This window comes from Catharus ustulatus, chromosome 6 (genome assembly GCF_009819885.2).
Source record: "Catharus ustulatus isolate bCatUst1 chromosome 6, bCatUst1.pri.v2, whole genome shotgun sequence".
In the NCBI taxonomy this organism is placed as follows: Eukaryota; Metazoa; Chordata; class Aves; order Passeriformes; family Turdidae; genus Catharus; species Catharus ustulatus.
In genome coordinates, this window is record NC_046226.1 from 52,656,521 (window position 1) to 52,682,705 (window position 26,185).

At 45.5% G+C, this 26,185-nt stretch overlaps 1 protein-coding gene and 1 long non-coding RNA gene across 2 annotated transcripts in view; one reads left to right on the forward strand and one right to left on the reverse strand.

Moving 5' to 3' along the window:
- Positions 1-15,851, forward strand: part of SWAP70 (switching B cell complex subunit SWAP70) — a 34,586-nt gene extending 18,735 nt beyond the window's left edge. The window contains exons 4-12 of the mRNA XM_033063069.2: positions 1,670-1,897; positions 4,400-4,546; positions 4,805-4,913; positions 6,181-6,362; positions 9,674-9,781; positions 10,953-11,119; positions 11,872-12,070; positions 13,428-13,524; positions 13,841-15,851. Coding sequence (XP_032918960.1) covers positions 1,670-1,897; positions 4,400-4,546; positions 4,805-4,913; positions 6,181-6,362; positions 9,674-9,781; positions 10,953-11,119; positions 11,872-12,070; positions 13,428-13,524; positions 13,841-13,950 — 1,347 coding nt within the window. The 3' untranslated portion in view covers positions 13,951-15,851. The remainder of the gene's footprint in view (positions 1-1,669; positions 1,898-4,399; positions 4,547-4,804; positions 4,914-6,180; positions 6,363-9,673; positions 9,782-10,952; positions 11,120-11,871; positions 12,071-13,427; positions 13,525-13,840) is intronic.
- A 634-nt stretch (positions 15,852-16,485) lies between these two features.
- LOC116998021 overlaps positions 16,486-26,185 on the reverse strand; it is a 29,272-nt gene continuing 19,572 nt past the window's right edge. The window contains exons 3-5 of the long non-coding RNA XR_004418283.1: positions 23,071-23,233; positions 18,930-19,187; positions 16,486-16,859 (exon numbers count right to left, since the gene is read on the reverse strand). This is a non-coding gene — a long non-coding RNA (uncharacterized LOC116998021). The remainder of the gene's footprint in view (positions 16,860-18,929; positions 19,188-23,070; positions 23,234-26,185) is intronic.

Here is a 26,185-nt window from a genome sequence, read left to right on the forward strand (position 1 = left end):
TTCTTGTATTCTGTGGAGGCTTTTTTTGGGTTGTTTTTTTTTTTTTGTCTATAAAACTTGTCTGGAGTAGGAAGTAAGCTGCTTCCTGCCCTTAACTGAATACTGAGGATTTATGGTAGTCGATGCTTGAAAGCCTTGAATTATTTTTTTAACTTAAGGATTTTGGAGAGTGAAAACCAGCAAAGCTTATTTTAAACTGTGGATTTGAATGCCACTTCTGCAGAGGCCTCTGTTAGACCATATCTTTGCTAGTGAGAGCTGCATGAGGAGCTAAAAAATACTGAAGTGTCTTCCTTGGTGAAGCTGAAATGAAAACCAATACTCTCTACAATTTTTGGGGCCTTATTCTGTGCCTGGCGTATTCTGGGCTGTCTTCTCCTGAGAGAGACTTGAGAGGATGTGACAGCCACAACTTGGAGGTGTGTGCACTTCCTGTTCATTCAGTGGAGCAGAAGCTTTCCTCTTGGCACTTTGCAGCTTCTCCTTTTTGCTGGAGCATTACCCTGGAGTAATGGTTCCCATGGAGTAATGGTACTCCTGGGAGTAGGGGCTGTGACACCAAGAGTCCCTGAGCTGAAACAGTGGGGAAAGCACATCCATCTGCAGGGTGAATTTGGGAGTTCACTGTTGTGCTACACACTTGTGTTTCCTGACACAGACATGAGGGAAAGGAAGGGATTTGGCTGTGCTTGTTGTAGGAGAGAAGAACAGCAGCCACAATATATTGAGGCTGGGAGTCCTTCTGGGGGACTAAAACACTTCCTTATTTCTCTGTACTCCCAAATCTCTTGCATAGAGACTCAAAAGACTATTGGACCAGCTAAAAGGTGACTCTGAGCTGTAGCAGGAAGACCCTCACCAATTATTTTGTTTAGAGAGTCATTAAAAGCATTTGGCATGTGCTCAAAGCTGTAGATAGGCTTAGTTTAAAATACTGCAAATGCACAGTGTTAAGTTTAAAACCAACATAAAAAAAGACTAAAGAGCCTCAGCCTCCTTTGCTTCTTTTTCATTCTTGTGTTTGCTGTGATTAGTGTTATTGGTGTTATTATCCTGTGCATGGTAATGCTTACAGAGTGATGAAAGGTTAAAGGACAAGGAGAATTTATTTGGGAAAGAAAAGCAGATGGGAAAGATTTGTTCTTTTATTTCTTTTGATACAGCTGTCAGGACTGTGTCCAGGGATGGAGTGCTTGAGAGCTAGAGAGAGGGGTCAGGTGTAGATCATACCTTGGTTGTTTTTAATTTCAATTCTAGTTCAAATGGCCTTCTTTTCTTATGTTTTTGTAATTTGTTTGCTTTTTGCTTACAACAATACTTTCTGAAACTCCTTGCTTTCTCACACTTCAGTCATCACAGTTTGGAAACCATTGCAGGGAAGGTCCCATGTGTTCTGTAGGAATCTGAAATATTAAATGAGGCTGTCAGGTTCAATTCTTTGTTTTACTGTGAAGAGAGTAGCTGAGGGACAGGCTTGGCAGTCAAGAGTTCAGCTGAGACGGGACCTTAAAACCTTTGTTAATTAAACCACCTACATTTAGGGGCCTACATGTGAGTGTAGGAAACTCTCTGTAATGGGAGTCTCTGGAGAAGCTTCATTTACAGCTCTGAAACACTTGATTTCCATGCCTGCAGCAAATGATGGATTTCTGTTTGTGTTTCTGCACAGATTGAATATTTACTTAAAAAAATCACCGAAGCAATGGGAGCAGGCTGGCAGCAAGAGCAGTTTGACCATTACAAGATTGCTCTCAACACCAGTCGAGAGGGTCTGTCCGCGTGGGAGCTGATTGACCTCATCGGGAGTGGGCAGTTCAGTAAAGGGATGGACAGGCAGACAGTGTCCATGGCAATCAATGAAGTCTTTAATGAGCTCATCCTAGATGTACTCAAGCAGGTAAGAACCACACAGAGCTAATGTTTTAGAGTAGGATGTTTTATTGCTCTAATTAGAAAATGTTCAATTTGTGCTCCGGTTTCTTTTTGCTATTGAATGATGAGCAGGAGGAAATTAGGTAAGTTATCTCTAAGGGTTCTTTAATATGAACTTATTTTTATAAAAGAAATTGTACTGCTTTTCATATTGTTGTAATTGTAGCAGTATTATGAATGAGTTGCTTCTTGGGAAATCTTGCTTTTTCAAAGTGAAAGAAGTGGGCTCTGACTTGAAGTTTGGCCTTTTTTACACTAGTACCAACTGCTTGTTAGTTCACAGAGTAGCTGCATCATGCTCTCAGTTCTGCTGACGGCTCTTCAGTCTTTGGAAATGCTTTTCTGTAGTTTCAGTTATGCTGTAGGAAATGCAGCTGTGCTGGGCACTACCTCTGTACTCAAACAAGGGGGTTGGGAGCAGGGGGTTGGGAGCAGGGTGTTGCTCCAGCTGAAAGGTTGGCTTCTCAAGCGCCCCACTTCAACAGGGCAGAAAGGGGTGGGAGAGCTCCAGAGGGCTCTCCCTTCTCGTTCTGCTTAGCAGGCTTCGTGACCGACAACTTCACTTACCTGCACTCACACTCCTGAAGTCATGCTGGCCTTTGTATTCCTAGCAAACTTCTTTCTTCAGATTTCCAGTGGCTGGATTATCAGTTTAGGAAAGCCTTAAAACTGTGTTTCTTTCATGGGAATTGGAAGTACCACAGGGACCTGAGGGGTCACAGCACAATTTACCTAGAGAGCTCTTTAAAATCGACTTCTACCTGACAAGAGAGTTTTTCTCATCTTTGATTTCTTGGTGAGGAGAGAAACAAAGACTTTCTTGGCAGGCTTTCCTAAGCTGTTCTGAAGAAACCATCAGAAAGTCTTGGCACAGGAAATTCTTTCAGAATACCCACAGAACAATGCAAAAGTCTATTTTTATTAGCTGCTGGTTGCCTGTTGGAGGTGAGGGCTGGGGACACACACGCATAAAGTCAGTTAAGGGCAAAATGAAGTCATTCTGCTGTTTGATACTATGAAAGTAAATTAACCAGTGTCAGTTCAGTCCTCCTTGAAACTTGTGAGGAAATCAGATTTCTTTTCAGTTTTTGATACTGCATTGTGTTTCTTCCCCCACGTTTTTTGGTTTTGTTTTGTGTGTCCTTTCTTTCATCTTGCTGCCTGGGCTTCTTTCTCAAGGATATCTGTGTGCCTTTGAATGGTTCCTTGACAGTTAAAAATAATTTGTGTCAAGATTTGGCCCTGTGCCTCCTGGACAGTTTACTGGCCTGGTGGAGAGCAGAGTTCTCTGTGTGATTTCAGTATCCTGATACCTTGTGGATTGACAGAATTGTCCTGTTTATTGCAGTAATCATATAATTGCTTCAAAGTATTTATTAATGACACATGGTCTTATTACCAAGTGTCATGTTACCCTTTTTATTAAATGCATTTTATTAAATGCATCCTGGACCTAAGGCTTACAGAGGGTACCAGCAATTTTTAAATTTGTGATGTTTAGTGTTCTGAAAGATGTGTCCTTTGTCTGATGGTTGGTGTGAAAGAGCTCTAGCTTTTCAAGAACTCTCAGTGAGCTCTTGGAAGATAAGTGGCTGATACTGAAATAGTAGGTAAAGATTTTGCAGAAATTTGAGGGGAAAGTCTGACTTGCAAATTTGGTAAGTCAAGAAGGGAAAAAAAAAATCTTAGACAATGCAAAGAATGAAAGATTCAAGCTGCAGAAATCCTTCACATGGCCTTGCAACCTCCAGAGCTCAAACCCAAGTTTGGAGGCAGCAAACAAAGCTGTTTGTGCATTCCTGGTTTGGAGAAGGGAGTGGGATGGCACCTGGGAATAGGCACGGCCTTGGTTCTGGGCATGTTTAAGTGGCTGAAAAGCTGAGCACAGATAAGCTGTGTGTGTAGGGGGTGGCTCGGGTTTTTGTTTGGCTTGGTTTGTTTTTTAAACAAAAAAGCTTTTTCAACTGTGCTGAATATTTTCCCTCAGAGCTGTAGAGAAAGATATCTTTGGCTTAAATATGTCACAGCACATTTCTTTATACATGTATGTATTTTTTTTTTAATACAAGCACATTTACTTGTATCAAAAATTGTGATAGATGAAAGCCATTACAGAAAAATATTCCTTGGTCTCCTTTCCAACTTCTTCATCCTCTTAATCTGGAATACTTTGAGTATACTTTCTGTATGGCTTGTTCATAGCTTATATTCATGTTGGTGTTTCAGTTTTGTCTGTGATTTGACTTTTTTGGAAGTTAAATGTCAGACAAAATTTTATGTAAGTATTTGAGGAATATGATTACAGAAATGGAAGGTACAGCTGAAATACTGGCTAACTTTGAAAGTATTTGGGGCTATGAGGTAACTTTTCTGTGTGCTCTATTGAGTCTTTACACCTTTACATAACCAAAAGACCAGATGCTTCAACAGAGGCCAGGCATTTCAGCTGCTCTGTTGCTTTTAACAGGGCTACCTGCTGAAAAAAGGTCACAAACGGAAAAACTGGATGGAACGATGGTTTGTGCTAAAACCCAATATTATTTCCTACTATGTAAGTGAAGATTTAAAGGATAAGAAGGGAGACATCATACTGGATGGCAACTGTTGTGTAGAGGTAAAACCATTCCAAAACCTACCTATGTCTCTAAAGATCAGAATTAATCATTTTTTGTGTGTAGCATTGACTCCTTAAAATAAAAGATATTTTAACAGAGCTTTTTTTACTTCATATGACACCAGTTCATAAACACCCTTTTAATAAAGGCTTTTAGTGCTGGTGTTGGTATCTCTGTGACACTACATAGATGCTGCTTGACTTTATAACTTAGATTTCAGTGTTTGCAAAGCTAATCTTTATTGTTAACCATTCTAGGCCTTGCCTGACAAAGATGGAAAGAAATGCCTTTTTCTCATAAAATGTCTGGATAAAACTTTTGAGATCAGTGCCTCTGATAAAAAGAAGAAGCAGGAATGGATTCAAGGTGAGGTTTCAAAAATGCTAGTTATATGCTAGTTATATGAAAATTAAGGTTAGTGGAATTCTTACAGCAGTGTTTTACTCACATTTGAAATTCCTGGTCTTGTGATTTTTGATATCTCTGTTTTTGTCACATGGTTCTTTAGGGGTTCTGAGGCTCAGGAAGAACTGAGGATCCATGTAAGGGAATTTGATTTTTGTCATGTAGGTGCCTCAATTCAGGCAGCCATAACCAAAATGAAATGGTTATTATTGATGGTTTTTATGCTGGCTGCACTTCTAGGGATGGGGAAGGGAAGGAACATTGTAAACTGTTGCTTTTGGGGAGAAAGGGAAAGCTTGTTAATTTTGGCACTGTAAAATACTGGCTTTGGTTTTACAATTTTGCTTGAAGTAGTGTGGTTTGGTGAGCTGAGGATAAAGCTGGGAATTAGGGCTTGCTTTTCTATTCCCATGGTAAAGGGCTCACTTTTCTATTCCGTGGTAAATTCCTGCTGTGAGACCTTCCCAGATATGTGATGGGGACATCCATCTGCAGAGTGAGGTAGAAGCCCTTGCAAAGCTGTTGTTGCCAATGCCATTGAAGAATGTGCAGCAGTTAAATATTTGCAGCTGTGGGCTTTCATTTGCACTTCCCTCTTTACCTGCAGCATGTTTTCGTTGCACCAAAGTCAGGTGTATGACAAACAATGCAAAAGGAGATTTTTTTCATGGTTGTGGTATGTGAAAAAAATACCAAAATCATCTGCCACTCCTCAGCTTTGCTGTCTTAAATATTTTCTCACTGCATGTAAGTGAGTGAGAGCTACTGTCTTAGTGGGAGAAAGTTTTCCCTTGGAGTATCTCTAAGAATACAAGGTTTAAAGTTGGCTCTAGGGAAGGTAGATAACACCTTGCTCCTTGCTTAGTCACTGAGTCCTGGTGGTAAGAAATCCTGAAGTGTTGGGGTTTTTTTCTTGCAGCTGGGCATATAAGTGACTCATATGTCCATAGCCTGTTAAAAATCAATATTGGAGTTGACCTAGTGCAGTGGAATTCCCAGACCTTGTGGCAAGCAGCCAATACCGGGAGCTGAGTGTCTTTCACTTCTGGTTTGTGTTGACAGCCAGCCTGATGTGAATTAGGACAACTGACAACAGTGCTTTCTGATTTAAAATGAAGTTCAAAAATCCTCAACCCAACAGCCAGCACAGTGCTGCAAGTCACCTCACAAAATCTACCCAGAAAGTTCAGCATCCCCCTTCATGGTGTTCTGTTCCTCTCCCCTGCAGCCATCCAGAGCACCGTGAACCTGCTGCGGGCAGGGAGCCCTCCTCCCCACAAAGAAGCGCGCCAGAAACGGAAGGAGCTGCGCCAGAAGCTGCTGGCTGAGCAGGAGGAGCTGGAGAGGCAGATGAAAGAGCTGCAGGCAGCAAATGAGAACAAGCAGAAGGAGCTGGAGACCGTGCGGAAGGTGGGAGTGGGAGCTGCCACGCTTCCAGCCTAAAGCTCAGTCCCTGTGGTTGAGCTGGGCTTAGTGGGGTGGAGCTGGGCATCTCAGTCCTCTTCAGGCACACTGAGCTGACCCCTCCAGAGGAGCTGTGCTTGTTTCAGGGGCTGAGCAGGGAATAAGCTGCCAGCTCTGTGGATGGTGTCTGGGAGAGACACCAATTTTTCAGGAGAGACCAATATTTTCAGTTGCTTTTGGGCTTCTGTTTTCCTTTTCTGTCAGACACATCTGTCAAACCTGGGGCTTTCCATGAAGATTTACCCAAGTTTTGTTACATTATTTTTATGTTTGTGGGGACTGTTCTCTTCCTACAGATGTAATTTCTGTAATTCCTATCTTTAAAAAAAAAAAAAAAAAGATGTGGCTTTTCTTCCTGTGAGAGCTTTTAGTGTGGAGTGTGCCTTGAAAACCACATAGAACCCATTATTCAAATTCAAACCCTCCACACTTTCTGCCTTACATTTTGACTGCTGAGTCCCTGCTGCTGGAGCAGTCCAGATCTCCCTTGGTTTGCTCTACGTGTCTCCACTACCTCCCTAAATTACTGTAAGTTTTTTGTATTTCCATTTAGGACAAGTCTGCATCATTGCTTAATTTTTTTTGTGAATAAAACTCACTGTTTTTAGCCCTTAGAAAAAAACTTCAGTGATCTTTGCAGCTATAAATATTGTGAGGGCATGAAAGGTTTTAAGTCTAGAAAGCAAATAAAATAATAAAAACCCTCACATTTTAAAAAGTCTTGTCACTGTCACAATTTGTGGTAAGGAGAAATTTGTCTTTTTAAAAATTAATCTTGCACTGACAGTCCTGATGTAGACATTATTCTGTTTGCCTTAAATGGAGTCTGACAGTAGAAAACCATTTTTACATTTAATTTTGGCACCTCTAGTCTGCCTTGTGTTTATAATTCAGAATACAAAATAGGCAATAAATGATAGCCTGTGTTACCTTCTACTGGTAAGTAATGTACCTGTTAACAGAAATCATAAGGTTGGATTTCTGCATTGTTTTCTTTATGGAAAAATATTTAGGGGGGAAAACAACATGGGAACAACCCCAAAGGAGCAGTAGGATGTTGACAGGCCCCAGGGAGTTTCATAAAAATCACAATGGGTAAACTAAAGAGAATTGTGGCTGGAAGCATCTCTTGAAGTGGGCTGGATTAAAATGATTTCTCAAGGAGAGGGTCTTAGGCTCTAACATGAAACACTTTGCCTAGGTGGAACTAGGGGGGAAGTACATTTTTGGAGGAACTGAAAGTGTTTGATTAGTTAGAAAAATGTTCTTCAAGGAAAAGGCTTTGTAAATGTTTCAGGAAACTGGATTGTTCTGGGAAGCTTGAAGTTTGATTTGCTCCTGATGGCAGTGAGCCACCATTTATGCAGCATCTGCCAAAATGCACTCTGGGACTGGCTTTATTCTGGTAGCTCCTGCAGTAAAGTATTTCAAAAGAATAAATGCTTTTGTCTAAAATAGACTTTTTTCATATTCTTTAATGGAATTTTGACATGTGCCCATTGAACAGAGAGGAAGGTAAGTTCTTCCTTGTGTGAGAGCATGCACAAGACACATGCACCCTTTTGTGGGGTGTTGCATGGCCTTTGGAGACTCTGTGCTGTCTAACACCTGCTGGAATGGTGTGTTCCTGCTGACATCCCCCAGCCCTTGTGGCTTTTCCCTGAAGTGCATGGTTCCCAGTAACCTTACCTGCTAGGAACAGCTTTGGTGGATGGAACAGGAAGTTGCTGGTACTTGAGTGGACACAGGATCATTTTCTTGTTGAGCTCTCTGGCAGTGGCCTGGCATTCACTCTTGCCTGTGACTCTGCACGTTCACCCTCTCAGCTCAGTACTGCCAATGTTTGTTTAATTTCAAAGCAGGGAAGGAAATCCAGAGGAGATTTCACTTAAATAGGCATCTTGGATTTGACTACAATGACATGCTTTTGAATGTCTTGGCAGAGTGCTGCTTCTAAAGCACTGGCATCATTTAAGCCTTGCAAAGGAGAGCAGTTCTGTGCTATGTTCTGCAACAGAAACCCAGAAACCCAAGCCTTCTTCTTTACTTCTTCCCATCTGTTTCAGACCAGAGTGATACTGCAAGCACATAAAAGAATGAAAATTTTAGCTTGGCACTTTTAATCATTGACTAGGAGGGTGGTTTAAATGTGGTGCCTTCAGGAATATGACAGAGTCACAGAAAGGTTTGGTTTGGAAGGGGCCTTAAAGATCATCCTGTCCTCCTGCTGTGGGCAGAGGTGCCTTCCACTACACCAGGTTGCTCAATGGCCCATCCAGCCTGGCCTTGAACACTTTTAGGGATGAGGCATCCACAGCTTCTCTGGACAGCCTGTGCCAACGTCACCTCCTCTGGGCTTGCTCCAACAGGTCCATCTCATCTTTATGTTGTGCTCTGATCTTACTAAAGGTCTGTGGGAACAATTTCCACAGCCCAGCACGTTAAAAAAGAAGCATCAGATAAATTTCTTGGGAGAATTTTGTGAAAGAATGGTTTTGTTTTCAGTACTCGTGAAATTTAGGCTGGTGCTTGAAGATTTCTAGCCTTGTGGGGATTGAAATCCTGACGAAAGGAAAAACTGTCTTTATTTGTGAAATCTATATGCAACAAAAGTAAAATAACATGCAAGAAGGTGGGAAGATACCATGCTGTTTCCCAGGCCTTATCTAATGTTCCTCCTAATTTCAAGTGATGATTACAGACCAGGATTTTATTTACCTTACTTGGCAGTTTAGGGGATGTTAGAGGGATGATTCACAATAGCACAGTCACTTATTCTAGTCAAAGTTTGTGGCACTTCTGCTTTCCCTGGCAATTCAGTGCTTCTCATTTCTGTTTCTGGATGAACTCAGTGTGTGCTGGCATGTTTTCCCTATTGGAAGTCCCATGCAGTCCTGTGGTTTTTCATAATAATTTTCTATCCTTTGAGGTAGAGGAGGAAATACTGTGATTTCTATCACTTGAGCAAAGCAGGACTCAGAGGAAACTTGGAGATAGTCAGGTAATTGTCTTTTCAGTGGTAAATTTAAAATTGTCTTACAAACAATCAAGATAGAAAATTATATTTAAGGGCTGTGAATAGTCTCAGGCATTAAAAATCCCAAACTGGAGCCTTGATGCTTTTGAAGGCTTCTTCCATTTTTGTTAAAATCAAAACTTGTTAAATAAGGTTCCGTTCCCTCAAAAATTATTTAGTTTTGACAAATTGGTTTTTTTCCTTCTTTTTTTCCCCCCTACCCCTCACCCTTCTCTTCCAGCAACTGGAAGCAGCAGCTGCTCGTGCTGCTGAGGAGGAGAAGAAAAGACTTCAGACTCAAGTTGAATTACAAGATCGCTTCAGTTTGGAGCTGGAGAGAGAAAAAATGGTGAGTAGTGCATGAGGAGTTTTGCTGCTCTTACACATCGGGAGCCATGTGATCAGCAAGGGCTTCCCTCAGGCAGCCACTGAAAGGATTCCACAGATTTTGCAGGCGGCTGGAGAAGGAATCTGTGTTGCATTTATTTGAGATGTACAATTAAAATATTTCTACTGGTGAATTCAAATACTGGAACAACTTGGCTACAATTTGTACAACATTCAAAGTTTAATTAAATATTGTTGGAAAATTGGGGGGAAGTTAGACTGTTTGAAGGATAAATGCAGACTGAAGTTCTTGCAGTTTTCAGAGATGGAAACTGAGGCCAGTGATGAATAATCAAAATGAATCAGGCATAATCAAAATGCATTTTATGTGTTCCTAGAACTATTGGATTTTTGTGCTGTATATTCTTTTTACAATTATACACGCAGACAAATATTAAAAAAAGAAATATTGTTGTTTTACAATACTGCTGCTATCCAGCTACACTGAAGATTCCCCAAAAAACTGGTTTTCAGTCTTCAATGGCTTTGTCAGGTTGTTGTGTTAGTTGGGGAAAAGAAGTAGAAAAAGTGATGTGATGGGACATCTCAGAACATGAATGCACACAGTGCTGCTTTATGGGTGAGCATGAATTCCTGAACACAATCCCTTTCTGGGTCACTGGGATTTGGGTCAGCTGAGGGGAGCAGCCTGCAGAGCAATGGGGCAGGACATACCAACCTCCTTTGCTGTTTTCCAACCCTTTATCCATGCTGTGCCATCATCCAGAGACAGAAGTGTGTGAGATACACTGCTGCCAAGGGAGTGAAACCAGTGCCAGTAAAGCAGCCTGACCTTCATGTCTGGCCTCTCTACAACCTTCCTCTTCCTTCAGTGGTGTATCTGTAAACTAAGCAACAAGATCAAGCTGACTGAAATTAGGTTTGTACCCCTGTAGAAATCCTGTGCTGCAGGAAGTAGGTCAATATAAGTAGCCTGTGTTATTATTTATTTTTTTTTAATGCTCTTAGTTCCACATCTGCAAGTCTAGCCTCAATTTTATCAGTTCTGCTCAGCAGTCAGCAGGAAAAGGTTTGTCTCTGAAAACATGGCCTGAGGGAAACCTGGCATTTCCTTTAAAAATTGGAAACCTGAGTTGAATGGTTGCTCATGTGTCCTAAATTTATGCTACTAGGTAAGACAAAAAATGGAAGAGCAGGTTGCTCAGAAATCATCAGAACTGGAACAGTATTTACAAAGAGTACGTGAACTGGAAGAAATGTATAAACAGCTGCAGGAAGCACTGGAGGATGAGAAGCAGGCACGTCAAGATGAAGAGACTGTGAGGAAACTTCAGGCCAGGTATGGCTTTGACCAGGTAGAAAAGTGTTTTAGTTCCCCCTGCCAACACTGAGTACCTGTGCCTTGCTACCAATGACTGTTTGCCTCTGGGAATGGGGAGCTACCTTCATGTCCAAACACAGGACAGATTTTATTTTTCTTTAACATATGAAGGCTGAAGCTGCTGTTTATGATTTTTAAAATATGTCTGATTAGCCTTTAGCAGAGGGCAAGCCCAGCAGTTTGGGAAAAGCAGGTGCAGTTATTTTTCCATCAGGTGTGGTGCATGTCAGCATGTGAAAAGCTGAGATCACGCTGTACAGGCTTTTCAGCTGTTTATTTTATAAAGCAGTAACTGTAGAAGTGGCTTTCTGCTGTATTTCATCACAAGTTTAAACTATGATAAAGGGTTAAATTTCCTCTTACAGGGGCTTTGTGGAATGTGGGTTTTTTTTTCTTCATATACTCAGTCCTCTTAAGACAATGAAGATAACTTATGCATGCCTGTTTCTTCTGGGGCTCTGTGGTGTGTATTTGCATTATTGACTACATTTTCTGAATAGCCCTTTGTAGCAGTCAGACTGCTTGCACTGCTGGCATGCCACTGAAGGCAAACCAACAATAACTTTTTCCCTGCTTCCCAAGCTTGTTTTTTAAACAATATTCTCTTTCCCTTAAAAAAAAAGAGGAAAGAAAAAAAAATATTAATTTGGCTTCCCTGCATGGATACAACTTATGTTAAAGTGCAGTTAACATCACAATCCCCATTGCAGATTGCTGGAAGAGGAGACAGCAAAGAGAGCTGAACTGGAAAAATGGCATTTGCAGCAGCAACAGACCATTCAGATGACAGAAGCAGAGAAGCAAGAGCTGGAAAACCAGAGAATGATGAAGGAACAGGCTCTTCAAGTGGCCATGGAACAACTGAAACAACTTGAACTGGAAAGGAAGGAGGCCCTTGAGCAGTATGAGGTGAGCTGCTCTGGTCATCAACCTCTCATCCACAGATTGAATTTGAAGTTCTTCAATATTATCTTTCTGTTAAGAGTTAGCATGGCACAAAAGTTATAGTAAGAGGTAGGATAGTTGGGTTAGTGGTTTGGGTTTTTTCTTTTTTAAGTTTTTACTCAGTTTCTAGACCAGTAGATACATTTGAAGAAGAGGATCTGTTTCAGACACACCTCTCACACCTCTGAAACTCTTTTATTTATTTTTGTCACAATTTGCATGCAGGCCAGCTCATTCACATCCTGAAGTACTCTGTGTCTATTTGTCTCCTGCTGCAGACTCACTTCATTTGCAGTTCCACTGCTGCCATAACTGGGTGCATTTTGCTTCTGAGTTAGTAATTCTTGGAGTGTTTTGATGATGTCATGGCGCAGTGTTGTCTTCTACAGATGAAAAGTCAATGTGTTACTGTAGGCACCTACTGCTCAAAAATGTATTTAAGCACTGAATGGAAGTCAGGGAATTGGCTCAGATTCTCAAAGTGCAGCAGTGCCTTGTGTCCCAGATGCCAGGCCAGCTCTCTGCCCTGCTGTTTTTTGGGAAGATCAGTAACTGTTCATGCAAGAAATAAGAGCCAGAATCCAACAAGTACAGAGGCTGAAGGACTGCATGCTTTCCAGGGCTAGAGAGATGTTGATCCTGCGTTTGTTTAGGTCAGAAAAGGAAGCCTGGCTGGGTTTGTGTTTAACAGGGGAGGGTGTTTATGGGTGAGCTCTGAAGGACAAGCCAGGGAGCTGTCTTGCCTGGCACAGAACACAAATGCTGCACTCACTGCAAGCAAGGGCCCAGCTGGGATAATTGTGGCCACTTTACAACTTCCCAGGGTGGTGTTACATCTCACACCATCACAAAATTGCTTCTGGATAGTATTTGACTCTTTTTTTTAGGTGACATATCAGGCTTTTTGTATGGGAAACATAATGTACTACTCCAGAGGAATTGCTGAATACAATAGACATATAAAACCACAAAAAAAATTCCACAAAACAATTATTTTAGAAATAATTAAACATTCTAGCCTTCCATTTGGAATTCCCAAAAGATCCTAGGCTGAAGAATGAATACACAGCTACAGAATCTTGTAAGACCTTGTTATTTTGGGACTCTGGTTTGACAACTTTTTTGTTTTTGTTTTTTTTTTTTTTTTTTTTTTTTGTTTTGAGGAGGAGGGTGGTGGTGACTAAATTACGTAGGATGGTTCCACACTAAACAGAGGGCTGGGGGAATTAGCATGGCTGTGACTTTTGGTTTAAAAGGTGTATCTTTTTATATAAACAAAGTAAGCTGTTCTTGTTTCCAAGCGGGCTCTGTGTTATTTCAGGAGGTTAAGAAGAAGTTGGAAACGGCAGCTAATAACACCAAGAGTTGGAAAGATAAAGTGGCTCATCATGAGGGATTGATTCGGCTAATAGAGCCGGGTGAGTTATCAACTGGAGAGTTACAAAAATATGTATTTATTCTGTCTCATGTACTTACATCACCTGGTGACTTACTGAAGTCTGCCCTTTTCTGTAGATTACTGTTTTCATAGCAATAATAAATAAATATCACCCTTTGTGACAACTGATGGGAACTTCCAAGTCTTTCACTTTTTGGCTCTACTATAATGATTTTATTATCATTATTGTTTGTTTATGTTTAAAGCAAAGCAAGGATCAGCCTGAACACTGCATTGCAAGTGTGTGACATCCCTGTCAGAACTGCCTGTCTCAAGTATTGCTCTCTGTCTTCCAGGCTCCAAGAATCCTCACTTAATCACAAATTGGGGCCCCGCCGCCTTCACTGAAGCTGAACTGGAGGAAAGACAAAGGAGCTGGAAAGGGAAGAAAGCCACTTCTGAGTGACAGTGGCAGCTGACATGTGGCCCAGACCAGGAGCCCACCTCCCCTCATTCTGCTTTGCACAGAGCAGCCTCTTGCTTACAAGGTTTAGTTTGCTCAGCAGGTTGGGCCTTTCTGCTCATGAAATGCTGGAGGGTCTGCTCAGAGCTCAGCCATTACAGTGGGTGGTGTCTGACAGGACATGCTGTTTCCCCTCACTTTTCCAAGACTTTGCAACTGAAAATTTGTATTGAAATGTAGCTTGTGACAGACAAAGTTGTTCCTATACTAGCCTGTAACAATCTGACAGCAGCTAACCAGTCAGGCAGCATCACTTTCATTCCAGAAAGTGAGGGAAGCAGTTGTTCTGCTGGTTCAGTTTAGCATAAATCAGTCCTGGAGGTCATGTCCGAGTCTGAGATGGAGCATTACCTTTCCTTCCTCCTTTTACTTTTGCTCTCCCCTCTGTTGCTCTCCCTACAGTGCTTAGTGCTCAGACACATTCCCTTGGCAAGGGGTGTCTGGCATCACTGGGTGCCTGCTGCCTGCTTGGATTTGGTGTCCTGTTTCCCTCTCTTTGTAGGAATCCAAACAAAAGAACTGGAGATAGGAGTGTAGAAAACACTGCTGTAAGACATTTGGAAAAAGTAGTTATGCAAGACTGTTTTTGTACTGTCTCATAGTTCAGAGGTGCTAAATAAAGCCTTGAGAGCTCTCTTCATAGTTTAAAAGGTGAAGTTTTGGCTCACAGATTTCTGAAGCAGATGAAAGAAAAATGGTAGCACACACAGGGCAAATACCCTCTGTGTCAAGGCTGTGTTTGTACAAGAACTCTGATTATAGCATCCCACCATTTTTAGATGTAGCACTTTCGTCTTACTTTTAATTGGAGGCCAGATTAAAAAAAGATGCAAGAAGAACTTTAAAAAAAATTAAAAATAATAAATGTAGTGATATGGCTTTAGAAAAAAAATTAATTCCTGTCAAGAAAATAACTTCAGTCTTTCTAGTACCAAGGCTTCCCAAAGAGCCTGATGTTGTGCCTTACCGTATTCTCCTGGTTCAAAGCCAGTTATTTCTGTTTCTGTAGGGAAAAGGAGCAAGCCTGTGACTTTGCTTTGCAGATCTCCCACACCAGCATTGCTCAGTAAAAACAGGATTCCTGCCAACTTGTACAGACATTTTGAGATGCCCCCCTCAAGCAGCAGGTGCCCACTGGTGTGGCTTGTGAGCAGCTTTGACTCCACCCCAGCCACCCATCCCTCACCTGCTTGTTAGTTCAGCTATATGTTAAATTATTTGTAGTAAATAAGAAGTGGATTTTTCAGGAGGATAAGCAGTGCCTTGGTGTGCAGCACTGTGCTACTTGGGTGTTGGAAGAGCAGAAGCTGTACAGAAGTGGTGTCCAAATTTGGAAGTCGTAAATAGCATTTTATTTCCTATTAACTAAGACTCACTCAAATACTGAATGTTCTCAGACATTTATTCTCTGGTTATATTTTTATACTAATTGAAATCTTTAATGTTTCAGTAAATGGAGTGCTGATTAGAATGGCAGGAAAATCCAGGATCTTCCTATTTATACTCACTGTACAGGAAAACAGTAGTTCCTTAAACTTGATAACAAGGCATTTTTTAAATTGATCACGTTTACAGAAGCAATGTGAATAAAAAACCCAACCACCTGTAATAGAATTACTAATGTACACAAGGTTAAACTTTGCTAAAGGAGCTGGAACAGTATTTATAACTACCAAACATTTTATGTGGAGAGCAGAAGGGGTGTTGGGGCTAAACTTGTTTAATTTTTCTAACAGTCTTTATTTTGGACAATGGTTTTTTAAGAACACCAAATGATGCATGTTTTCATCTTTTTTACTGTTCTTTAGAAATGGCTGTTTAATAAAGTAATATAAAGTCATTTACCTTTTGGAATTGATGGATGTCTTATTGCCTGGGTTTCTTTTAGTCTGTTGGAGTTCAAAATGCAGTGACTGTTGTGTGGAAGAAGTTTAATGGTCAGATCAATGGGATGTTAAAGGCATAATAAAGGCAGTGGCCACATGATAACACAAACAGACATTGTTTTAGCAGCACTGCTCTCTTAAATGTTCATTTCAGAACTCCTTGCTGCAGCCTGGGGCCAGGGCAGGGCAGGCTTAGCAGGGAGCTCTGGGGACAGACACACAGCAGCCCCCCACAAGAGTCAGCCCTGTCTGTCTGTCTGTCTGGGGTCAGCTCTTACTCACTGGCAGAAGAGGAAATGAGACAAGGTTCCTTTTAGCTTCGTAGTCCCTGCTTGCTCTGACAAATTAAGAAAGCTTTGTGTGAAGCTGTGCTCAGTGGAGTGGTTGGTTTAAAAATTAAACCGTTTGCATGCTGAGCAAAAATAGCACTTGAGAATGAGCCCCTCAGAGGGACACTGAGCAGCATCCAAAGGGAGCAGAGAGCAATGAATCACCACCGGTCATGGAGCAGGGAACTCTGCATCCCGGTGTGCCGTCATTGCCAGGAGGGCAGGGTTACTGCTCTGCTATACCACAAACCAACGAGCCTGCTCACGGTGAGGATACCCCCACTGAACTGTGGCATCAGGGATGCCACTGCTCTGCCCAAAAAGCCCGCACTCCACCTCATCTTACGCAGAGGCCAGGGGAAAGCTGTGGCTGCTGCTCCTGAACCCTTGGCAGCTGCACTGGAGGGCTCAGCCCGCTTGTTTTGCCTGCCAGATTGAGGTTTCACTTACCTGCTGCTGCTGGAACAGCCCTGCAAAACACAACCCCAGGATGGTTTGGTTTTTTCTTTTTCCCTGTGACCCTTTTATGGAGCTGATTTATGAGCCGTGCTCACTGGATCACGCGTTCCCGAACTGTAACAGGCCAGCTTCCAGCAGCTCAAGTCACTCCTGTTTCACTGTCCTGCTTGAGCAGCCTCTGTGGGGGAAAGGAACAGTGTCTCAGGACAGAGTCTGTGGCCTGGGGCAGGTGGGGGACCCCAGCCCCTAAAGAAGCACCTGTTTGGCCCTGGTAATGGCAGGGGGATTGGAAACAGGTGATCATTGGTGTCCCTTCCAACCCGAGCCATGCAGGATACCTGGAACAGGAGCTGCCCCATCCCTCTCCGTGAAAGCGAACGGAAAATAACTGCTCTGATTTTTATCTCAAATATGTGAAGCAGTTACATAAACAATTTTTGAGGAAACCTGTGCAGGGCCAGGAAAGGGGATATCATATCCACAAGCCCTTCCAGCTGCTTCTGGGCGAGAGGTCATTATTTGTTCCCGAAGGAACGGGTGCTGAAGGGCAGCAGGTGTGCCGTACGCTTGTGCTCTCCGAGGATGGCAAATTCCTTTAACACTTTATATTTTTAGGGGTTTTCTGAGTCTGCTGGTAACTCAATAAGTGTGTCTATATGTGCGTTTGGGGTTTTTTTGTTTAGTTTTGTTGATTTTTTCGGGTCACCGTGGTACCCGCTGCTCCCCAGGCGGGCGCACGGAGCCCGGGACCGCGGGGCAGGAGCGGGACCCGGGGCTGCCTCATCGCTGGGCTCCGGCTGCCACCTCGTGGTGGCCCAGCCCGGTGTCCCGCGGTGTTCCCGAGCTGTGGAGCTGTCCCGGGACAGCCTCCCAGCCGCTCCTTCCCCTCCCAGCCGTGTGTGCCAGGGCCGAGCGCTGTGTGCCCGCACCGCAGCTCTGTCCCTGCTGCAGGAGCCCGTGCGGCTCTGCCACCCCAGCATCCCCACAGACAGCCCGGAGAAAGGATTTTGGTTTTTTTTTGTTACATCACAAAATAGCCTGTGAGCTAATCCAGCCGTATTTTAGGAACAAACCGCGCAGGAGGATGTGTGCAGTGGGATTCAGCATCCTGCAACCTCTCTGCAGGCGCAGCTCGGGCTGCCGGGCGGCTTTCCCAGGGGCGGAAAAGCAGAACAAGGAGAAATGCGGGAGGGAGGCAGTTCCCTGCAGGGAGCCTTCCCAGGTAAAGCAGAACAAGGAGAAATGCGGGAGGGAGGCAGTTCCCTGCAGAGAGCCCTTCCCAGGTAAAGCAGAACAAGGAGAAATGCGGGAGGGAGGCAGTTCCCTGCAGAGAGCCCTTCCCAGGTGCCGCAGGAGCCAGGACGTGCTCAGCATCACGTACTCATCCCCATTCGGGAGCGGGGCCCCCGCTCAGCCCTCCGTGGGACAGGGCATCAGTGCAGGGCTAATGCGGCCGGGAGAGCCAAAAGAAAAGGGAAACACAAACTTTGTGATACTTGGTGAATTGAGACTGCTGCGGCTTCCACGCCTTTACTCTCACTGTGAGCTACCACGATTCAAAAGTGCAGAAAAGCGCTGTTTTATGAACTGGCTTCCTGGGTATGTCAAAAGTACCATCCTTAAAAAAAAAGGGAAAAGCCAGTGGTTGTTTTAACACATAAGGTGAAACAGTATTTGGCAAATGTAGCTGCATCTCACCTCCAGAAGAAATTAAAATTTGAATGGTATGATGATGCAAAACTGTTAAATTAGAAACATCCTGAAAAGCCTTGAGAGAGAGATTTGATGGGGCACTTTTTAACACCTATATGCACAATCCCCAAAGAACCACTTGACAAGAGCCTTTCTCCTGCCTTTTTTTTCTCGTACTTTAGCTTAATTGACAGAGGAAATGTAAAAGGATATGAGCAGTAGGGACAGAGGAGAGGCCAAGACAGACTAGTCAGAATGCTGACAAAAAGAAAAAAAGAAATCACGATCTCCAGCACAAATGCACTCACTTTACCCTACCTTTTATGCTTTAAATTCCTTGATGATTTAAACCACAAAAATATAACTCTTTCTACCCTGCTCAGCGTGCTCATAGCTCACATCACTCTTCTGCCTACCAAAGGAGCTTGATCTAGCACGAGCTTTACACACAGTTGTTAATATAATTGCTAATTAATAGAGCTGCTTACCGTGGCTGCAGCACACAAAATGTTTTAACAGGATCCAGGCCTCACAATGTCCTCATGCAAACACTCACCTGCTGTCACTCTTGCTGTTACATTATTTCTGAGCACACTTTGTTATCTCAGACAGGATTAAAAGCTCAGGCATGGACATGAGACAGTTTCAAAAGCAGCCTGGACTTGGTGTCCACTCAAATTAGCTGTTTCAATGCCTGTCTGAGCATGGAGATTTCTCTTCTCACTCTGAAGAGGCTTCTGCAGCTCAGCCATGACTCCAGGTGCAAGTGCTGGGGAAATGCAGGTCCTCTGGGGTGCTGGTTCCTCAGTCCTGACTAAAAAAGAAGAAAAAAAACCCAACAAAACCAAACCACACCTAAAAAACTTATTTATGGCCACACTTGGTTTAAACATTTTCAGAAAGTCCCTGTCACCCTGGGGCTGAATTTTTGCATTTGGAGAAGTGCAAGGTTGTGTTCTGTGAACCATTTCCTTTGCCAGTGATGCTTTGGGCCATTTTACTCTCTCCAAGCCATGAAGTCAACCACCACATCTCTCTGTGAGAGGAACATGCCCCATTTTGCAGCCAGGGTTTCCTCCCTGCCAGAAAGATCCCTGTACCCTTGGACTGCTTATTTCCGGGCAGGAGGTGGGAAATGATGGGAGCAGGGCACAGCCTGCTCACACCCAGGCTGCCACCAAAAGCTGAGTGGTGTGGCTCTGCTCCCTGTGGGGATGGAGGTGGCACCTTCTGTGTTTGCTGGTTTGCTTTAGCATGGCCATTGCCTGCCTGTGAGGGCTGCACGATGTCCAAGGGGGTCTCTGCTGGGAGATGGCTTTCCCAAAATAACCAACAGCCTAAGCTTGGTCTCACAGGAGAGCTGCACATGGCCCCAGTGGCAAAAGACAGCTGCCTGCCCATGCTCCAGCACTGTCCTCACTGTCACCATTACAGATGGCAAGAGCCAAGCCTACAGCTGCTCTCAGGCCCCTCCAGCCAGCAAACCCTTCCCACCAGCAGGAGAGAATCCAGAGCAATGTATTCCTTGAAATCACCGCAAGGAACGGCACAGGCATGGGGTGTGCTACGAGACCCAGCCTGCCAGAGGGAAAGGGACAAGGAAACGCCACCCTGTGCTGGTCACCCGTGCTGCTGGACACTCGTGCCGTGGGACAGAGCCGGGACCAGCCCTGCCCAGCCGGGAGGGAGCTCTGCCTCTGCCCCCCGCCCGGTCCTTGCCACCGGTATCCCTGTGGCAGCCAGCCCATTCGGGGTGCTGAGTGCTGCAGCCTGGCACACAGAACGCTCCCGAGGAGGCTGAGCCCGGGGCAGCCTGTGCCGGGTCCGGGGGAGCCTCTGCAGAGCCCGCACCGCCTCCAGGAGAGCGGAGCTGCACAGCCACTCGCTGCTCTCCCAGTTTTCCATTCTTTTCTCGTTTTCATCTCGCCCCTCCTGACGAGCCCCAAGTCCCTACGTGCCGAAGTAGGGAGAGAAGACTGACACGATTTTTCCAAAGCCCCCGGCGAGCCGTGGGACCCGCAGCCCAGGGCTCCGCCAGCTCCTGCCCCGGCAGGCCGGCCAGGCAGCGGCAGCTGCTCCCCCAGAGACGGGGAGAACAATAAGGAATACCAGATCTGCCGCAGGAATGCGGGAGATAGCGTGGCGGGGGGCCCTGAGAGTCTGGGCAGCATTTGCTCACGGCTTGGCCGCAGCCCAGGGGATGCCACTCGGGCCGCGCTGTCGCCGGCCGCGGTGGCGGGGGATGCGCGGGGGATGAGTGAGGGATGCGCGGGGGATGAGAGGGGGATGTGCGGGGGATGAGTGAGGGATGAGTGAGGGATGCGCGGGGGATGAGAGGGGGATGAGTGAGGGATGCACAGGGGATGCACGGGGGATGCACAGGGGATGCACGGGGGATGCACAGGGGATGCACAGGGGATGCACAGGGGATGCACAGGAGATGCACGGGGGATGCACAGGGGATGCACAGGGGATGCACAGGGGATGCACAGGAGATGCACGGGGGATGCACAGGGGATGCTCGGGGGATGCTCGGGGGATGCACAGGGGATGCACAGGGGATGCACAGAGGATGCTCGGGGGATGCGCGGGGGCTGCGCGGCCCCCCCGGGCGGCGGACAGCAGATGGCAGCCGGACACCGCCGCACGGCCCCGGAGAGCGGGGAGCGCGGCGCTGCTCGGGGCTCTAATGAATCACAGCTGCGGTCCCGCCCGGCCGTGCGGGGGTTCCGCCGGTGCCGGTGCCGGTGCCGCGTACGTGCAGCCCCGCACTGCTGCTGCCCGGCCACAAACCCACAGCAGCAGCCACAGCCTCTGCCCGCCGCCTCCAGAGCGAGAGGAACAGGGCCGGGCAGAGGATGGCCAGGGCTGCCAGCACGGATGGCATCGCAGAGCCCTCCCTGGGCTCGCTGCTCACCCCGAGCTCTGGGGTGGCTGAACCCGGGGTCTGCCCCCGCCGCTGCCAAGGCTGACACGCCAATTGCAGAGTCATTATTCTGTTGAGTAACATTTTCCCTCAATGACTTAGGAACTTTAACCCAATTTTGAAATGTAGGGGAGGTTAAGTTGGACACCTTAGCTCAACTGCTCGTGTCATAAGTCCCTGAGAAGTGGGACTGGAGGGTTTTTCCTCCAGAGACCTATTGTTGGCTCACAAAATCCTTGGTTTTTTTCTTAGCTCAGACACCAAGAGGGGGAGTTTTCAACTTCCAAAAATAAATCAAAGACACCATGATGCCTGCAGGGTATTTGTTTCTCCTTAGGAACGTGAACCTGGTGGTTTAGTTTAAGGGAGGCTAAGCTAACTCTCACATTTTCTACATTCCTCTTTTTCCTGATAGATCAAGATCGACAGGTTTGAACTGTTGTTTTAATGAAAACCTACTACTCCTGAGAGGGTTTCCTGTTTTAGAAAGATGATATTTCAGAGCCACAAAATTCCAAACGATTTGACTTGCTATCACCTTCGTCAGGTCCCTTAACCTCCTTATGCCTCTGCTGGGCATCGATGAAAGGCGGGTGATATTTGCCCATCAAAAAGGCCCAGAGACATCTGCAGAACAGTAAAATGTCCCTTAAAAACAAGACTCTCAGTGATACCCTGAACCTGTGCTCACCAGGTGCAAATCAGAGACTGCTGAGTGAGGCCTGGGAGGCATCACTTCTACCAGGGCACCACCAGAGCTCCCTGGCACCGTTCCCTGCCAGCCCCTTGCAGTGTCACCTCCAGCTCCCCCACCTCTATTCCTGATCCCTGGCAGCCAGGAAACCTCCTCGGAGCTCTTGGGTAACAAGCACAAATTGAATCAACCTTTAGCCTCTAATTAGCTGGGGTTAAGATCACCACATAGCCACCCCGCAAAGTTCCATGGAAATTAGGCCAGCACTCCAGCCAAGCCCTCATTTGTCACCTCTCATTCAAGCTGCTGAATCAATCCCAGGCAGGTTTTCCCCTCCCTTGTGCGTGTGGAGCCCTGACAACATCCTGGGGTCAATCTAAACACAACCAACCTCAACAATGCATCTCTGGAGAGTTTTCAAAGCTAAAGATCTGCCTCTCAGAGCAAGTTTGGGGGTAGGTGCAAATCCCCTGTTGAAGGTTCAAGTATTTGTTTTAAAGTCACAAGTACAACAGAACTCCCTGAATAAATTTTTGGTCCAGGAAACTGAACTTCAGCTCCCAGTTTTGTTAATTCTGCAATCCAAAATATTTTCTTTCCTGGTTTTCTTCTTCCTTGACTTTTAAAGGCAATTAGGATTTTCCAACTGTTCTGACAATTTAGAAGCTCTAATATGTAAAAACACTTTCTTGTGTTACAAAAGTTTCTCCAAATTGTAAAATGCATTACAAAGGGGAGGGAGCCAGCCCCATGTACAGTGTTTGGGCTGCTCTTCTGGCAGAAAATGACCACTGGCAGCATTCAAGGCATGGAAAAAGGACTTTATCACCCAGATCCTTCAAACAGTCAAAACCGCCTTAGCTGGGCAGACCGGCCCTGATTTCTCAGAGCGAATCCCTGGAGGTACAGGTCTGCTGACGTCAAGCCTGCTGTGGTTCCTGCAGGGCTCACAGCCCTTCAAACACTCTGTCTGCAAGTCCCAGCCCAGCCCACTGCACAGAGCAGCTCTTCAAAAGCCTCTGATAGGGACGGCTGGGACTTGGGAATGTCGAGGGCTCTCGACGCCTCCCCGCTCACCTGCTCCAACTGTGCAGCCAAGGGTTTTAGGGAGCTTTGAAATTCACACTTCAAGAAGCCAGTTGCTCTCCTGCTTGACTCAGAAATCCTCCTGGAACATTGCTGCTTCCTGTCTGAGCTCCTCTTTTAAAGCCAGGTTTTCTGCCAGCTATCCGAAAGAAGCCTATAAAAAAGGAGAGGACAGAGGAAAGCACTAATCTGACATGTAGAGGCTCACAGGTGCAACAGGAAGGAATGCACACGTCCATCAGAAAAATGGGAAAGGCATTAATGATTTTCAAAGCTAGACTCTCACTTGTTATTTCTCTCTGGCTATAAATTTTGAAAGACTTGAGGATTCGTTTTATCAGGGAATGTTTCCTGAAAAGTTCTTGCAGAAAGAGCTTTTTTTTTTTTTTAAATCCCTTTGCATTTCAGGTACATGAAGCACTTTATAAGCTGCTCCCTGAGTGCTGCTCAAGGGCAGGAATAATTGGGATTTTGGGGAATGCTGAGACTTATCAGTTTGCTGGAGGAGCTGGAGCAGAGCCAGCAGCTGTGGCAGTGGTGGGATGGCACATTCCTGTTCCACAGAGCTGCCAGGGAGCTGCTTCCTTCTGGATGCAGAGCCGCGCGTGGGCTCATTTTGTGCTTCCCCCTGTTCTGCAGTGCAGACATCCCTGGGGGTCCCAAAACTGCAGGATAAAAACTCATCCTTCCTTCTGGCCCGGATCCTGCACAGACATGTGCACACGCTTAGTGCTGAGCATGTGAGTAGCAGCACTGATCTCCATGGAGCAATCCACATGCTTGAGCCTCTGCACATTTGGGAGCAGGGGAGAGGAGGACACTGGGTTCTCTGCTCGCCTGCTTTACATACCACTCCTGGAGATCCCACCCAAAAGAGAGAGCGCAGCAGGATGGCGCTGAGCTATACAGCTATTTTTATTTCCATCTCTCGTGGCCTTGCTGAGACCTGCTATGAATTATCTTGAATATCACACCCCAGACGAGTCCAAACAACAGGTCTTGCTGCAGACTGTCTGTGCTTAGAGGGGTGATTTAGTTACTGCTTTCCCCCCACCCCGTCTTCTTCCTTATTCCCATTAGTGACACGTTGGCTGCAGAGAAAACTTATTCATGCTCTAGAAATGTAATATTTACTCAAAACAATTTTTATTTGGCTTGGCTTCTTCCCAGTGCCATAAAGTGATAGCCAACCCCAAGTGCTTACATAGACAACATGTGCATCTGAGTCATATTTATGATCCCCGTTATAAAAAGCACAGAACCTTGTTGTTTGGTGCAATAGGATGGGACCGAAGGCATCAGCACGTCTTGAGCATAGCCTGTCTCTGGAATCTGCAGAAATTTACCATGCTCCAAATTTAGAACTTGTGGGTGGAAGCTCGGTCAGGAGCCAACTTTTTATACCATTACATCACAGGAATTGAGGGCTTCGTGCCAAGGATCCAAGGAAATTAATAAAGAGCAGAGGCTGTCCAGCTGTTTGAATTTAAAGTCATGGCAGAGAGGTAATTACTAATAAATACGGCTTTATTCAGAGCGCCGTAATCTCGCCGCTCAAATTGAACATATCCCCTCTCCTTACTGCAGCTCACCACTCTGTTAGAACTTGCAAGGACAATGGAAGGAATTAACCTGTGTGAGAGGGAGGCCCAGGGAAGCGGGGATCCTTCTGGATGGATGATGTCTCCAGCTGAGCAGCGCTCCACGTGTGTGCCAGGGCATCGCCACTCCCCGGCTGCGGGACGGGCTGAACGTGGCGTGCATGCTTCCAGCTAAAACACACGAGCTCTCCAACGGGCAGGGATCAAAGCCATAGGCAGCTAATTTGAAGAGAAATTCAATTTGTTTGACCTCCCCGCGCTGGGGCAGCCAGTGCAAGCTCAAATGTCACAGCCTCCAGGGAGCTGATGGTAAAGCACAGCGCTGCTTGCCAGGAGGCACAGGGTGACCTGAGCAACCTTCCATCCTGTTTGGGATGCACTGTGTGTGCCCATAGCCCTGGCAGGGCTTGGCCCTGGGTGCAGAGTGTGGCTGGGGCTTGGAGAAGGGCTATGCTGGTGCTGGAGGGGGTCACTGCCCTGTGGCCCCACAGACTGTGGAGCCCAGGGCTGGCACACCGCGCTTTTGGCACCCCAAATCCACAGCACACAGGACAGACATCTTCCCAGCTCAGCCCCCAGCAGGACAGGCTCTGCAGGAAAACACCTGGCTCTGCACACAGAAAGGGTTCAGGGGTCCCTACTTGGTCTGCATGCTGAGGGCTGAAGACAGGCTTGCCATGAGACACACAGCCTGGAGAATACAGCAGTGTCTGTGGAAAAGGGGCTCCCCTGATGCTCAAACCACAGAAATGTTGGTATGCAGCTTCAGAGATTTACAGCTTACACTCGCCTCAAGGGTACGCAAAAGCTATGAATAATTAGAAATATGGCTCTGGGTTCTCTAGGAAGTTCCCCATTTCCATTTTACAGATAAACAAGCTGAGGTAGAAAGCTGCTTGAGTGGAACAATACTGTCAGCAAAGCAAACACCAGAGCTCCTGGGAGATGCTCCTGCACCCACAGACATCTCATCGTGCTTGCACTTGTATTTCTTGCAGCAGCCCATACCAAACAGCTTTATGCATCCGTGCCTCACCAGGAGCCAGCACAGCAAAGACCAGGACCTGCAGCTTCCAGCAGCCCCTGCTTTTGCCTAATCACACAACCACATAAAATATTAAAAGATACGGTTTGAAAACCATAACCAGCAGGTTAAAAAAAATTAAAAATAATCCCTTCAGCAATGTGGTCACAGGGTGACAATTTCCTCAACAGAAAGAAGACAGTCACTGATAGGGATAATCAAGTCAGTTCAGCTCAATGATCTCAGAATCATGGAATAGTTTAGGCTGCAAAGACCTCAAAGTCTTTCCTCATTTCTTAAATATTGTGTTTACACCTGCAACACAGGCATGGGCATGCAGGGGATGTTACAAGAGTCAGATTGCTCTAGATTCAACAGGCTCTATTACTGGAAAAACCTCTTGTATTTCACCTAGAAAAATACGATGCCAACCATTCATTCCTGCCAGAGAACCCACGGAGACATCCTGGCCATGCTCAAA